This window comes from Taudactylus pleione, unplaced genomic scaffold, assembly GCF_031769625.1.
Source record: "Taudactylus pleione unplaced genomic scaffold, aTauple2 ptg000012l, whole genome shotgun sequence".
In the NCBI taxonomy this organism is placed as follows: domain Eukaryota; kingdom Metazoa; phylum Chordata; class Amphibia; order Anura; family Myobatrachidae; genus Taudactylus; species Taudactylus pleione.
Genome location: NW_028284415.1, coordinates 13,371,652 through 13,387,897, shown reverse-complemented (window position 1 = coordinate 13,387,897; position 16,246 = coordinate 13,371,652). Strand labels below are relative to the sequence as shown.

Here is a 16,246-nt window from a genome sequence, read left to right as displayed (position 1 = left end):
CCCTCTGTATCATTTTCCTTCTTTATTACAGTTCAGTTTTTTTTTTGGACCCAACAACTGAAATTCCTGCTCACATGGGCGTTATACTATGTTGTTGCCCATAAATCCAGAATGAGAACAGATAATGAAAATTGCACATAATATACTTCGTACAGGAAAAGATATACTGTGCAGTTGTCCATACATAAAACTAAAAACAGATTGAGAATTACGACAAGCATACAAAAACAGTTAGTACTGTATAGTACATGCTGTACAAGGGCAAATAAGACCTGCAACATATGTGACCGGACAACGAGAACTGTACCATACATAGAGAATGTCAGCATTCATACAGAATAAGTGGTGTACTGTGCAAATTGTCATACATTTAACATTATGTTAGAGATTGAGAATTACATTAAGAACATGTAGTAATTTTAAACATTGTTAGAAGCAGAATTGTAACTATCCCTGGGACTTAGGGATAGGTGGTTGTCATAGATATGACATATTCATCACTGCATCACACACAGGCAAAGGGTGGAGGAGATGTGCCCGACGTCATCTACCTTCCCCATTGATAAATCTTCCTGGGAATTGCTGCCCATTTCACTTTGTGGGGTTATTTCACTAACACCTAATAGGTTTTGGAGAAGCCGGTTATCTTGGGTAAATATTGACAAGCAATATGGAACTCTGGCTGCCAGATAAGTCATTTGTTACCTAAAGTCTGCAGTTTTCCGATCTGTTGTAACAACCTTAGATCCTGCTTGCTGTTTACTATACCGTATAAAGTCAAGTTCCCACACATTTATTAATTATTCTAGTGCATCATTAACCTCTGCTGGGAGATAATCATTTGAATATACCAATGTCTTTTATGTTTTTATACATTATTATAATAATGTATCGGAACAATAAATCTCCATGGGGTATTCATGCAGGAAAACCAGGCTTATTGTTGTCCCATTCACATGGAGGTACAAGCAAAGTTTTCCTACCATATAAGCAGAAATGTGCAGAGCAAGCTTACTGAATCTACCCATTAGACCAGGGGCAAGCAATAAGTGGACCTCCAGCGGCCGTTGAACTACACATCACCGCATTCCCTGCCACTGTTTTGCCATTTGGCCATGCTTTAACTATTACACCGCATTCTACGATGTGTAGATCAACAGCAGCTGGAGGATTGCTTATTGCCCACCCCTGCTATAGACCAATCTTATTTGTACATAATTATAGCACATGGCTTGTAAACTACTGCTAAGTTTTGTGAAGTAGACTGTGTGCCATTTTATAGCCCTTCTTTACCTAATCTTCAGACTTGAAAGCAGTATTTTAGATATGGTCTCACCAATGTCCTATATAGTGGTATCAACACACCTCACTCTTTCTGATTCTAAATTATTTTCCTATGCTGGGTATAACTGGCCTTCCCCATTGCTTTGCTACATTGTCTACCTTTCTTTAAGTCACCTGAAATAGTGACTCCTAATGGACCGTACACACTGTCAGATCAGACAATGATCAGTTATAGTTGTCTGATCATCCTACATATGGTGGATGATCGTTATCGAACATCCAGCACATGCACCATTCCCCAAACTACTATAACGACCCTCGACCAACGATCGAGGGTTCCTATAGTAACCAGGCTAACCTGGTCAATATAGACCAGGTTGTCCTGCATGCACAGGCGACTATCGATATCGACCATCTGTGCCCGCGCATCGTTTGGTCGTTTAAGGGGGCACAAAAATGTCGATTTAAGGGATAAACGATATCGTTATCGTTTAAATCGTCATTTAAATCTGACCGTGTGTATGCACCATAAGATCCACTCACTTCCTGAGCAGTTGCCATTCTTGTGTTGTTAATACTGGATTTAACCTTTGGATTTCTGAGACCCACGTACATGGTTTTAGCATTCTTTTTACATTAAACCATAGTTTCCACACTCTTGACCATTGTTCTAATGTCCCTAGATCACCAGTCATATAGGTCACCTCACCCTGGTTTGATCCCTTAGGGGGTGATTCAATTGTTATGGACAACCGTTGCTCCCATCCAAAGTGACGGGAGCTTCTTCAATTGTTTGTATGACGAGCTGGTCGCAATGGCAGCATTCTCTCTCCCAAATGCATTGCTTGGGATTAGTTAGTCACGTAAAGCGCTGGGCATGCTGCAGTTAAAGCACTCGCGCCCAGCCCCAAAGCCCTACTTTAGGCAAATTTCTGCTCGCACCTCAGGAGAATGCAAGCAGAACTCCGCGATAGGTGCAGCCTTGTGGCTGGGCATCCAAAACTATTTAATAGCTCCTGGACACTGTAGACTGGAGCTACGGTCAACCAAAATAACTCTTGTATGCAGCTGTTGAAATACCACTCTCCTTGAAGAGTAGGTAATTTGGTGACCTTGCTTCATAATGCATTGAGACTTGTTTCTGAATGCATCTCAAAACAGTTCTGTATCTTCATGTATTATTTAGATAGTGCTTAACCAAAGTTCCCATATGTTATCGAGTTGATGTTTGTGAAAGTTGCAGGCATTGTAAAAATTGCTGCACAGCAAACGTCTGTCATAAAGAGTGTGAACAGGTCCTATGTGATTACATTATTTCCTGGTGCTCTGGTATGACAGATGATCTTGTAGACTTTGTTGACCTGGGTGTTTGAGGCCAAAGAGATCAAATATTAATATTGTGACAAAATTATCTAATTTGTTAGTTTTAAAATAGATATAGGGTGAATCAGCCGGTGAATGAACACTACATTTTCAGGTTTAATACAGTAATCTTAAATGTAATGCATGCGGTCTTAGATTAGATCTATTGATTATATTTTATTGATGTAAATCATATTATTTATTTACTGGACTTGTCTGTGTATTTGCTAGCATTGTGCGTTCATTCACTGGTAATGTCTGCACCTCTCTTGTTTTTTGGTTGTAAAATTCTAACTATTCCTTCAATTTAAAAAAAAAAAAATTTGTTTTAATAGTATACATAGTAATAATGATGGCACATGTCTCAAAATTGTTTTTATGTTGTATCCCCTTAAATATGAGAATTTACTTAACCGTTCATTCACTGGACAATTCCCCCTATATATTCATTCACTGGACCATTCCCCCTATATACTCATTCACTGGACAATTCACCCTATATATTCATTCACTGGACAATTCCCCCTATATACTCATTCACTGGACAATTCACCCTATATCAGTGGTTCCCAAACCTTTTTTAATCATGGCACCCTAGAGTATCAACATTTTTTTCATGGTACCCTTAAGCCAAAAGTTTGTTGAGAAATTCAGAAAAAAATTAAGGTAATTGTGCTTCTGTCATCCTTTGGTTCAGTTATGTGGTGGTGGACAGGTTTGCGCTTCTGTTTGTCAACATATTTTATGTTTTTTGCCTCTTACATTGACCATTTGGTACATAGATTTGGTGCTGGCCCACCAACCTGAGGCACCCCTGAGAGTGTCCAGAGGCACCCCAGGATGCCATGGCACACAGTTTGGGAACCACTGCCCTATATATTCATTCACTGGACAATGCACCCTAATTGCTCTCAACTGGTGTGGATATTATTTTCTTTTTTTTTCTGTTCATCCTTTAAATTACCTTATCTATTGGAGCTGCAGTTGGTGCATCTGCAGTATTTCTCCCCCTGCCATTAAGATGTTTCATTACTGCAAACAACTGAGATCTTTTACAAAGCAAAAATGCCTGTAGTACATTGCAAAACCAGATTTGGTCTCGCAATGCGCTATAATTTGCGCAAAATAGGTGTTTTGCGGAGGTAGCAGAGATTTTCACAGGCTATGGGACATGGTGGGTGGAATAGAGGCATTACTAGCCAAGTACATAGTAGGTATACTAGTACATGTGATTTTACAGAGCAGTGCAGAAACCAGATTAACTTGTCTCTTTAACCTTGCTCTGATGAAATCTTGCCTAGACAGTAACCGTAACCTAGTTCTGTAATGCTGTGGTCATGATATCTATTTATGTGGAGGGACAACCCTCACTGATAGTCAGGGAATCAGCTGAGAGCTACAAAAAAGCCCCTGTTAAGGTTCCCTTTAGTAGATTAAATATTCTACATGTGAATAGAAAGTGCTTACATGAGTCCAGGTCCAGTTTGATTTTCTGATCAGTAGGGAGTCCACAGGGATCCTGTATAAAGTTCTGAGGGGACAAGCCCACCAAACAGCTTTTACATGAAACCAGCACCAGGGCCTCAGTTTCCTATTTACTGTTATTCTTAGATATAATAAATAAGTGCAAATGTGACTGCCTTCACAAGCAACAATAAATGTGAAGTACAATTTGAGAAACAAACAAAAAAATCCCCCCCACCTGTAGCAAAGGGTTGAGGAGAAATAGCAGTGATAGTTATACCTGACAGTACAGAAAATAAAGGCAGTAACAACACACCTACTCAAAAAGCACAGGTAGGGTTGGTAGGATTTTGAGCACTGTATAACCTGGCCTGTGGGGAGTGGTATACAGGGACACTAGATTCAAACCCTCGTGAGACCAGCAGCTTCAGCAGGGCATCTCATATACAGAGGAGGGGTAGGAGGAGCAACCTAGACACGGGAAAACCTCAGCTGGATCAGCGTTTGGACTTAGGGAGGGGCTGCCGGGGAGAGCCTACCTCCCTTAAGCTGTATTAAACCCCCCCCCCTCCCCCCGAGTGCTGGCCTTACTGACTTACCCTGGTGGTCTGGTGGGGGAGCGGACGCAGTGGTCGCCCCACTACATTAACCTCCGACAGGTTTCCAAATGCCGGAGGTATGGACTGAACCACCTTACCTGCATCCCCATGCTTCCGGCTGCAGTCCCGGGTCCCAGCATCGCCACTAGCCAAGCTCTGCTGGTGCCCGCCGAAATCACTAGTCCGGTTATGCCGGCGGGGGTAGGTGGAGCAGCAGCACTAGACGTCCTTTAGGACGCCTAGTGCTGCTTGCTCTTCAGTGAAAATAAATAAAATAAAACCTAAAATAAAAAGCTTGGTACTGCCTGAGCAGTCTCCTTGTTATAAAGGTGCGTTTGAATCCTGCCGCACCAAACGAAAATCTGAATACCTGTGGCCAGGGACGTTGTATATGTGAAGGAGGGCCTGAGGCATCCTGGGAGCTTAAAATGTAACTGTTTTGGTGCCTGGATCACTTCAACTACATTTCCCCATGGTATCCCTGAGGACCCTATGGACCTCCAAGAAAAAGAGTTAACTTAAGTCTACCATAACTCTTATTTTTTGCGAAGTTTTATTTCATACTGGAACTAAATATTAGATTTATATCAAACGTTCATGAATGTTAAACTACTGTCCAGCATCTTATTGTTCTCTGCTTCAGTACATCATCAGCCCTGCATTGGGACAAATTTGACAATACGTTTACATAATTCATACTCTCCTCGGTTTGCAAAGCTTTAAATTCTACTTAAATATCCACCTATACATGAAAAGCCACCTAATTATACCACCTAATTCCTCTGTCGTCTGCACATGGCCACACCCCCAATCTGCATCATATCTCCTACTTCATCCTCATCCCTCCCTATTAGATTATAATCTCTCATGAGTGAGTCCCTGGGTTCCTTCTGTCTTGTCTGTTCCCATATCATCAAGATGTGCATTGTTGTATGTTCTAGATTATATTTTGCTCATCTTGTAATTTTTTGATTGAGTTTTGTATTTTGCTTGCTGTTCCATTATGTATGATGTGTAAATCCCTGTGGAAGTTTGTGGCACCCTATAAGCAATGATAATAATACTACAACCCCTAGCTTTATTTGCACATCATTGATCACCAAGTTATATTCTTTGTCGCCAAACCTGAAAGTGACTTGATGGTAGGGAGCTAATGACCTGATATGACCGTAAACTGACAAGACCATTGCTAATCTTGCATGAATTACTGATTAGACATCCAGCAATTACTTATTTTTCTTGCTCATTTTAGTTGGCTACGCAAAGAACCAAGCCATTGGGCAGAGCTCTGGATGTTACTTGTGTTTCTTGGATTCGGTGAGTACATTTTACAGCTGCATGAGTTTAAGGTCGACTTTCATTGCAGTTTTTTCTATTTGTGCATACTAACAAGTAACTAAATTGTTAGTTCTGTTCAGTTTCTGTGTCTATATATCGGGCAGAGTTGCTTATTCCAGTTACCCTAAGATAAAATACAAAACTGCTCTCCGGATGCCACTGTATTCCTTGTAGAGAGAGCAGCAGAGCTGTCTCTTTTCCTAAGACAACCAAAATAATTAGCACCACCTAATAGCATAAATATCTGACTGAAAAGCACAGATGTTAGAAATAAAGATGGTGCAGAGTGTATACAGAATACATTTGTCATCTGAAGGCATGAAACCACTTTAATGAAACAAATATTATTTATTTGTACCAGGTCAGATGTTTATGAAAGCTGGCATAAATTAATGATTAATGTTAACACAATTATTACCACCTCATACTATGGAGGAATTTAGTTGTCTGTAATGTTCTTCCAGACATCACTACAATATTCAACTATGCACATTGTACTTAATCTCCCGTTATTTTCCTGTGCACCTCTCTGTCCCACTGGTCAGCATAGCTCAGAGAATTGCATCATCCCCTATTATTAAAATTATTTCTTAACCACTTAACTGACAATTTGTTTTTCTAAAAAAAAGAAAATACTCAGAAATTGTCGTTTTTTTTATGAGTGAATTGGGTGAAGAACATCTATTTCAACTTATCTAAAATGATTTCATTAAAAAAGAAAAATTGTTAAAAAATTGTTGTTTTCAAACATCGGATCAGTCCACCATTGGAACATTCGAGAACATCGGGAACATTGCGACTTTCATTTTCACAGACTCTTCAGGCACCAGGTACACTTTAGGGGGGAAGGGGGTTTAATTTACCTTTTCCTAGTGGCTGCTATTCTCAGCAGCCGCTGGGTGGGGGGATCCTGCTGTGCTGACCGATCAACAGGGATCGGCAGCACGACAGACACTGGGGGAGGGTGCAGGCAAGCAGAGGGACTGGAAGGTCCCTCTGGGAGCAGCAGCTGCAGGAAGATTCTCTTCCTGCAGCCTCCCACACTGTTTATCTGACTGGTCGAAATATTGCGACCAGATCGGATAACGCACAGCCTGGTGTGGTCGGAAAAATGTGACCATGCCAGCCAGGTAAGTGGTTAAAGGCAGATTACATTATTGTAATATTTAATTTAATGTTATTGCTGCAATATTCTCACTTTGATGATCCAATTGCATTTTAGGAAAATAGTATTAAGCATGGGGAACTAAAAACAAGAAGCACACTCCCTTAGTAATCTATATTGGAGAGAGACTTTATCTATGTCCCAACAAGGAGGACATGCATGACTGAGGTGATGTAAACTTGTGCTGATTGAATGTCCACCAAGTATAATAAAGTGTAAGAAAAAAAATCTTTAAACATGTCTTGCAAGCGTGTGTAGTTTGGGTGTTGTGTTATCCCCTGTCCCCGTGGGAAATCCGGTAGAAAAATGCACCTTTTCAGAGGGAAAGTTGTCAAATTCCTCAGTATCTCTCTAGAAGTCACAATATAATCACACATCAACAGCATATGATGCTATTTGCCCAATTCTATCCTGTATTTAGACAGCTTCCAGTTTTCAACATAAACCTTTTCTCTCTGCTGGGGCTTGAAGAGGGTCAAGTGTGTAATCGGGTCCAGCCCTTGTGATGGACAACTATATGGTGGGTGTTTATAACAACCTGAGAAACCATGTTGAGCAAAGGACAGATTATGTGTGTGTGGTGTTTTTTCTTCATGTCTGTATGGATGATTTATCCATACATCAGTTTGACAGGCACATGCTTTACTGTTTCTGTTATTACTGAGTAAGCCACCCATTTTGTTTTTCAGTCCTTTCTGTTGGTATTTTAAAGTGGATCAAACATTTATACATAGCAAAGACTAGTTGGCTAAGCCAGTTTACAACTGCACAATTCACTAGGAACTAGTGACCTCACTGAGGCATGAGGTACAAATCCAAGAAATAACAGCCTACATTATTTTCAGATAACAGGTGCACTTTACATTGCATCAATTTTAATACCTTTTTGTTCAGGTATAATGTGGGGGAAAGGGATATGTGAACTACAGTAATATAGTGAATATTTTTTCATAATTTTAAATATTCTCCTTCACAGTGGCATAATTATACCTTGTTTGCTGTATTTTGACCCAATGGAATCTCCTTAATTCTAAACCAAGTTTTTAAGGAGTTCTTTATACCTATATGGAAATGCATGGTCCCTTCACACAATTGTAAAGCTGAATGAAAACCTCTCAGCAAGCTGCCACCCAAGTGCCACCAAGATTTACCTGAGCCGCATTGATATTTGAAGTTGTCACATGCCCAAGTTAATAAATTCTATCCCTTGACATAGCAGTTCTGAAAAAAACATTAAATATTTGTAGTAAATCACACATTAAAATCTGCAAGGTATGACAAGCTGTGAATAGTTCAGATGGTTTGCCATCTCTTTTTAACATGAAGTACAGTCATGAAATACAAATGAATGAAAAGCAATGACATTTGTTGAACTGTTTACTTTACCCCAACTAAAATAATATTTTCTTTGATTATCAGTAATTTCATTGTACAGATGTGTCCTCCTACACTATTGCTGCAAATGCGCCAAACAGCCCTTTTTGGTGCGCTAGGTCCCTGTGCGTCTTGGCTTGTACATATCGACTTTCACCCAAAAATGCATCTTAGTCGTAATCGGATACGCTTCACGACACTGCACTGCTTAATTTAATATGCGATGCTTGTATATCTGTGTGCATCTTAGTTTGAATCTATATATGAAATGCTACGACGAGATTTTTTCTCCACTCCAAGTTCCATTGTGCTTCGTATACAGATTCGGTTGCGCACATATATACAAGAGCAGTCTCCAGAAGCAGTTTTTTACATCTGATTGCGACGAAGACGCATTTTCAGGCGTTAAAGACGTTCTGCACAGGACCTGGCGGCTCACTCGTTCCAGGTGTTTTGTGCCACAGGGCGCATTGAGGCTAGGTGTATGAGGTCACATCTGTATATGCCACAATTCGTGTAGGACTTGTTAAGGCACCATGACTTTTGTGTTTTATGGTCATCAAACCTAATCTTTCTATGAATCTTTAATTATATACACAATACCAATTCTCCCCCTTTTTGGTTTGCTATTGGTTATTTATATAGCGACTACATACACAGATAGTTCCCTGGATGGAGATGAACCCAGGCTGTGCGACTAATCCCATGCAGTAGTTGTATATTTGTGTACACATCTTCTCTCACTCACACACTTTCCCTCTCACTGTCCAAAGTTTTAGAACATTTTAACAGTTTTATTGATATTTATGCAGTTTAATGTCTCAATGTACTCTGTGATTAAAACATGGAGCATATAAACAGTTGGAGATAAAAATAAATCATAAACACAATTTGATAAAACATGTTAATTAAAAATTGCCACCTTTTGCTGATATAACAGCCAAACAAACTTTTCAATTAATTTTTCTACATTGGAAAACAAATATTGTTCGGGAATTCATCCCAACACTGGGAGAAATTACCACAAATGTGTTGCACTTGTAAGTTGCTTTGCTTTCACCCTTTTGTCCAATTCATCCCAAACCAGCTTGTTGGGGTTTAAGTCTGGAGACTGTGCTGGTTATTCAATAATTTGAAGCCTGCCATCTTGTTTTCCTCAAAGGTATTTTTTTACATAGCCTGGGTTTATGGTTCAAGTCATTATGTTGTTGAGGTGAATGTCAGGGTGACTGTGGCCCAGTTAGAGAAGGAGATGGACATCTCATCGGGATCCATCCGCTCAATATTCCACAAAAAGCTTGGCCTGAACAAGGTTTCTGCATGCTGGGTGCCCCATCAGCTGACATGCGAGCAGGAGGAGGCTTGGGTGACTTGGTTCCCGCAGCATGCTGGCCAGGTGTGATGGCAATCGCTCAAACTCTGTCTGGTAGATCATCAGTGTCTGTGAATCCTGGATCTACAGTTTTGAACGCGAGACCAAACAGTCGGCCCAGTAGACCCTAGTTGGAGGTGTGCCACCACAGAAGTTCTGATGTGAGTGCAGCGTGGCCAAGCAGATGGAGTCTTTTTTTGTGGCCTAGACTGGTCATGTAGCTACCCATACCATTTGTGCAGCAGCACACCATCACTGCGGAGTTGTACGCCAACCAATTCCTGCTGCAAGTGCTGGAAGCCATTTCCAGGCACCATCCAAGAATGACAATGCACCTGCCCACAAGTCCAGGACAGAGGTGGATTTTCAGACTCCGACGCATCAGGAGCTTGGTCATCTGCCGTACAATCCAGACCTGGCCCCCTGCGACAACTTTGTTCCCACAAATCAAGCGCAGGATGCGTGGGATTTGTTTTGTGTCACCGGAAGCTCCAGTGGAGACCTTAATCCAGCATGTAGAAGACATGTCTGCTTCGGACTGGTCCAGCTGCTTCACCAAGTGGTTTGGGTGCATGCAACTTTGCATAGACTCCTCTGGCAAATAATTAGAAAAAATTTAATGATCACTTTTTGTGCATCGGGAAACTTATTGCACACCTCTCATACAGTCAGGTGCATAAATATTGGGACATTGAAAGTAGACAGCAACTGATTCCAAATGCAAATGTCACACCTAGAATCAACTCCAGACCTTTTAACTGCTTAATTGATAATGAAATAATGAGGGAATAGCCCACACCTGTCCATGAAATAGCTTTTGAGTTGATAGTCCCATTACTTTTGACCTCTTAAAAAGTGGGAGGCACATATAGAAACCGTTGTAATTCCTACACCGTTCACCTGATTTGGATGTAATTACCCTCAAATTAAATCTGAAAGTCTGCAGTTAAAGCACATCTTGTTTGTTTCATTTCAAAGCCATTGTGGTGGTGAATAGAGGCCAAAATATGAAAATTCTGTCAATGTCCCAATATTTATGCACCTGACTGTATATACTGTTGGGTGTGGCTCACTAGCTTGCCCTTGTCTAGATGTTACCTTAGAGATAAGTGCATTTAACTGCAATTTATTGGTGTGTTACACATTTATGCTAGTGTAGTAACTTGCAGAGATTTGGGGTCCCTTGAAGATGGGCTGTAAGCTTAAATGTTTTGATCACAATTTCAACAAAATCCCCACGAGTTTATTTGCTAGATTTGCAGTATATTATTGTTCGTGTGGATAACTAAAGTCTTTGTTTTATATACATATGGTATTAATATTGCCACGCAGCTGGTACCAGGTACAATGGGTAAAACTAAGCGTGGACATATTTCTTTTCTATATTGAGTTATTAATAATAAAATATATGGGTAGAGGTTATTATAGAATTACATCGTTTTGTGTTTTGAGTTGATCACTGTCCGGTAAATGTCACTTGGCAGTTTCCTTACTATTTCAAAATTGAGAAACCTGACAGAAAGGCAGTTCCACTTATGTTTTCCTTTTATGTATTTGTTGTATCTTATAGGACTTGTAAGCTTTTACAGGCCTTGTAAATGCAAAACCCTGTTTTTTGACATTGCTTAGCAGCAGATTCCTGACAAGCACAGGACAACCATGTACATGTTATCCCCCCTGGCACTAGTCACCCTTTGTGAAAAGCAGGGGTCAGCATTTACAGTATGGTGTACAACCCCAATAAAAAGAAAATTAATTTTAGGCACTAAAGTACAGTATGTGATACACACTTGAACGATGTAACTGCTTACCTACCTGATGATTTTCTTAACAACACACAATATTGTACATACACACTAAAGAATTATTGGTACTTTTGTGCTTTACGGACTCATTGCAGAGAGAACCCAAGTGTCCTACACTCACTATTATTATTATTGTTATTATTATCATCAAAAATGGTAATGTCTAAATCCCCTTCACGGAGAGGACCCTGACGTCATCAGCCAGTGTCCAGCGTCATTCCCTGCCATCCATGTGAGCATAGAGGGGGAATATAACCTTGTGACGAGCCACCGAGCCCGAAGCGTGGCGAGTGGACAACTTTCTTCTATAGATGGTAACAACTTTCGGTACTTGTCTATGTAAAGTACACAAGCACCATTTAAAACATTCATTGGGTTCTCTCTGCAATGAGTCCATCAAGTACACAAGTACCAAATTATTGTTCCTATCTGAACAATGTCTGTTCAGTGGCTCATGAGATACCAATAGTGTCTCTGCATACACTGTCAGACTGTCCGTACTACACATTATTACTGAGATATCTTTCAGGTATATCCCATCTGCCATGCAGCACGACCAGTGCAATATATCTCTAGTAGACGTCTTTGAAAGATGAATTGGGTGTACACTCTGAAAGATGGTCGCAACATCATGTTGTCTATCGTCTGTACAGCCATGGCCAAAAGTTTTGAGAATGACACAAGTATTGGTTTTTACAAAGTTTGCTGCTTCAGTTTTGTTAGACCTGTTTGTCAGATGTTACTATGGTATACTGAAGGAAAATTACAAACATTTCATAAGTGTCAAAGGCTTTTATGACAATTACATTAAGTTTATGCAAAGATTCAATATTTTCAGTGTTGACCCTTCTTTTTCAAGACCTCTGCAATTCGCCCTGGCATGCTGTCAATCAACTTCTGGGCCACATACTGACTGATGGCCGCCCATTCTTGCCTAATCAATGCTTGGAGTTTGTCAGAATTGTGGGTTATTCGTTTGTCCACCTGCCTCTTGAGGATTGACCACAAGGCATTGGTGAAAAAAAAAAATATATAACCTCTGTTTAACAAGCTAGTTTCCTGACTTTGGTTAGAGAAAGAAAATAGTGTAAACTGGGTGTTGCTTATCAATCTTTCATCATTCTTGAAACCAGAGTTTGTTTAATTTGCTAGTATTCTAGTCAACCCAAAATGTCCTGCACAGCCTGCGGATTGTGGATTAAAACAGGGCATGTGTATCTTACATGCATTCATAACTGTTGTGCAGAATCAGTATGAATGACCACCGGCCCTATGGCCGGCTGTTCAAATCCCGATGCCAGAAGACCGGTAGTAGTGAAGATCCCGACAGGAGATTTAGGTAAGTATAACTAATCCTAACCCTCCCCAAGGGCTGCCTAACCCTAACCTCCCCCCCTAGTGCTTGACCCTAACCCCCCCTAAGTGCCTAAACCTTCCCCCCTCCCCCCACAGTCATCGCAGCCTAAACCTAAGTCTCCCTGGGGGTGCCTAACCCTATGTCCTCCCCTGGTAGCCCCTACGGTAACCGTCCGCCCCCGTAGCGGTCCGCGCCCGCCACCTGGCTTGCCTTCGTTCGGTATGCCGGGTGTCTGGCTCCTGGCATAGGTATAATGACAGGCGTTGATGCTGTTCATTCACTAGACTTAAACACTGCGCCTCAGTTATGTCAGTGTCTCGAGAATTATTGGCCTGCCTTTTTATGAATATTGAGGAGGCTCATAAAATGTCTAGTTTAAAAGGGTATACTGAATGTAGATAGTTAAAACGTTGACACTGTCTAGATAGACACCAGATGTTAGACAGGTAATAGGATGACTGGGACAAAAGTTCGACACACTAAGAAGGTGATCTCCCGGTACAAATGGTCCACAGTGTCAAAAGGTTGACACGAAAATCGTCGACACAATTTTTTGGGGTTAGGCATTTTCCCCGACGGTTAAGTTTAGTCACCAGGAGGGAGGGTTAGGGTTAGGCACTTACCGGAGGGTTAGGCACTTACCCCAATGGTTAGGGTTAGACACCTACCCCGACAGTTAGGGTTAGGCACCAGGAGGGAGGGTTAGGGTTAGAGTGAAGATTAGGGTTAGAAAAAAAAGGCGTGTCGACCATTTGTGTATCTACCATATTTCACCTTGGTATTTTACTATCACAATCTTTAGGATTGACCCAGTGGTCTCCTAGATAATTGATATCTACGTATCTTTAAACTGCACACGATTACACGTACCATGGGCGAAATCCACCTTTTGAGGCTAGCTTTTGACCTTATTCTTATACATGTTGTCTGTTATATCACGTGCCTCTCTTATGCAATATTTTGTTTTTTAATAATAATTAATAAAGGTTATATTTTAGATACAATAATTTAGGTAGAACTTGTACCCCAATCCATAGAGTACTTTCTTTCCTTCTTTCCCATTTTTGGACAACCCTCCTTTTGCTGTCCTGCTCCATTTCCCTTTCCAATATAGCAAACCGAGGCTCTTACCCGTTACTGGAAGCTGTGAGCCTTATCATTCAGCAGCTCACATTGAACGGGGAATCAACACAGGAGTATTCAATGAGCGTCCATAATATTGGACCCCTACCAGCATCTGACTGACGCATCAGAGTGATCTGCATATAGCCTGGTATTCTCATGTGCCAAATGTAATCGTGTGCAGAATGGAGCAGATCAGTTTTCTCTGATCGAGGAGGTGTGGAGTTCGGCAGGTAAATACTCTGATGGCAAGTGATGTATGACCAGTTCCCAAGTAGCTTACATGAGGGAAGGAGAGCGAAGATATGTGGTTGAGGAAGTGAAGATTGTGATTATTGAGAATTGATGATGATAATGAGTAAATTTATTATGCATGCCGGTGTGACTCCGAAAATACAATTAAGATTTAAATAGATGTACAATATGGGTAATTGCTTACGGTTATGTGAGCTACCACTATCCTGTCCATTTGCTGCATTGCTGTGCCTTATCAGATGGAAGGTAGCTAGTACATAATCTCTTAAGGGCAAATACGAGTTTCCAGCTAATTACCTTTTAATCCTTCCGTTGACTCGCTACCATCAACTACTAAATTTTGGAACAAGCCCAGCCCAGTAGACTAATGGACATTCCGTATTTGGTTTAAAACATGTACACTTCCACCGGAATTAACACTTGAAAAGTCTGTTCAGGTAAAATGGCCGCACCTTGAAACTCAGAGCATGGTTAAGCACAGGTGACTTAATTAGTACCTCTGTCAATTTTATTCAACCACCTGTCCTAAACCAACTTTTGGGGGCCGCATTTGGGAGCTCTGGAAAATGCATATACAATCTGTGATGATGGTAGTCTCGAGTTGCCAGATAAACTATTGAGACACCAGCGCCTCACAGCCATCGGTTCTAATTGAATTTCGCTACATTGTTTTGTCAGCGAAAGCGTGTAGTGGTATCAGAGGTTGCATTGAATATATAACCAGATACTGAGGTAGGTTGTAATATTGATACATTTTATTTCCTCTGTTTATAGTCTGCATATATACCTTTTGCAGTTCATTTACCTATGAAATGTAATCACCCCTGGCTTACATTCATTCGGACACATAACTCATTTAGAATGTGACCCTTAACTTGCTCTACAGGGGATAACTTGAACTTTGACTGACTGGCTTTCTATGAAATGTCATTAAATTAATTCTGGCTGTATGGTTTGGGCTTTGTTTAAGGAGGGGACACTGTGTTCTTTCATTAGATGTTTTGGCATTATGGGGAGAAAAGAACTCAAGAGAAGTCCTCTTCGGTACATAAGTCCAGTCAGAGGAATTATTATTATTATTATTATTATTATTATTATTATCCTTTATTTATATGGCGCCACAAGTGTTCCGCAGCGCCTTACATTGTACATAGAACTAATAGGAAAACAAGTAACTTACAATACATTACAGTGCAGGACAAGGATACAATTTATATACATTGCTGCAATAGTGATTAAAGAACTCACAATAAGCAGCTGAGAGTTGGCAGTCACATGTTAGGTGCCCTTATGGGGAGTAGTGTAGAAGAAAATGTAAAGAGAAGCACATGAGGTAAGAGGTCCCTGCTCGTGAGAGCTTACATTCTAAAGGGGAGGGGAAGACAGACAAGCATGACACAGAAGGGGAAGATAGGGAGTAAAGAGCATGAGGTGGGTTAGGATGAGTGCTGGAAGACCTTGATGAAGTAGTGGGTCTTGAGAGCCCGTTTGAAGATTTGTAGAGAGGTGGAGAGTCTGATGGGGAGAGGAAGAGCATTTCAAAGGTAGGGAGCAGCACGGGCAAAATCTTGGATGCGGAAGTGGGAGGAAGTAATCAGTTGGCAAGAGAGGCGGCATGCATTTTTTGAGCGAAGTGGACGGGCGGGAGTGTGAAGGGAGAGAAGGTCAGAAATGTATGCGGGAGAGGATTTGGTGAGGGCTTTGTAGGCGAGTGTAAAAACCTTGAATTGGCATCTGAAGGGGAAGGGG

The 16,246-nt window shown here is 40.9% G+C and overlaps 1 protein-coding gene across 5 annotated transcripts in view; it reads left to right on the top strand.

Moving 5' to 3' along the window:
• The window catches only part of QTGAL (queuosine-tRNA galactosyltransferase), a 567,623-nt gene that overhangs the window by 96,063 nt on the left and 455,314 nt on the right, over nt 1-16,246 (top strand). For all 5 annotated transcript variants that reach the window (XM_088468641.1, XM_088468640.1, XM_088468643.1 and 2 more), the window contains exon 5: nt 5,962-6,026. In XM_088468641.1, coding sequence (XP_088324767.1) covers nt 5,962-6,026 — 65 coding nt within the window. The remainder of the gene's footprint in view (nt 1-5,961; nt 6,027-16,246) is intronic.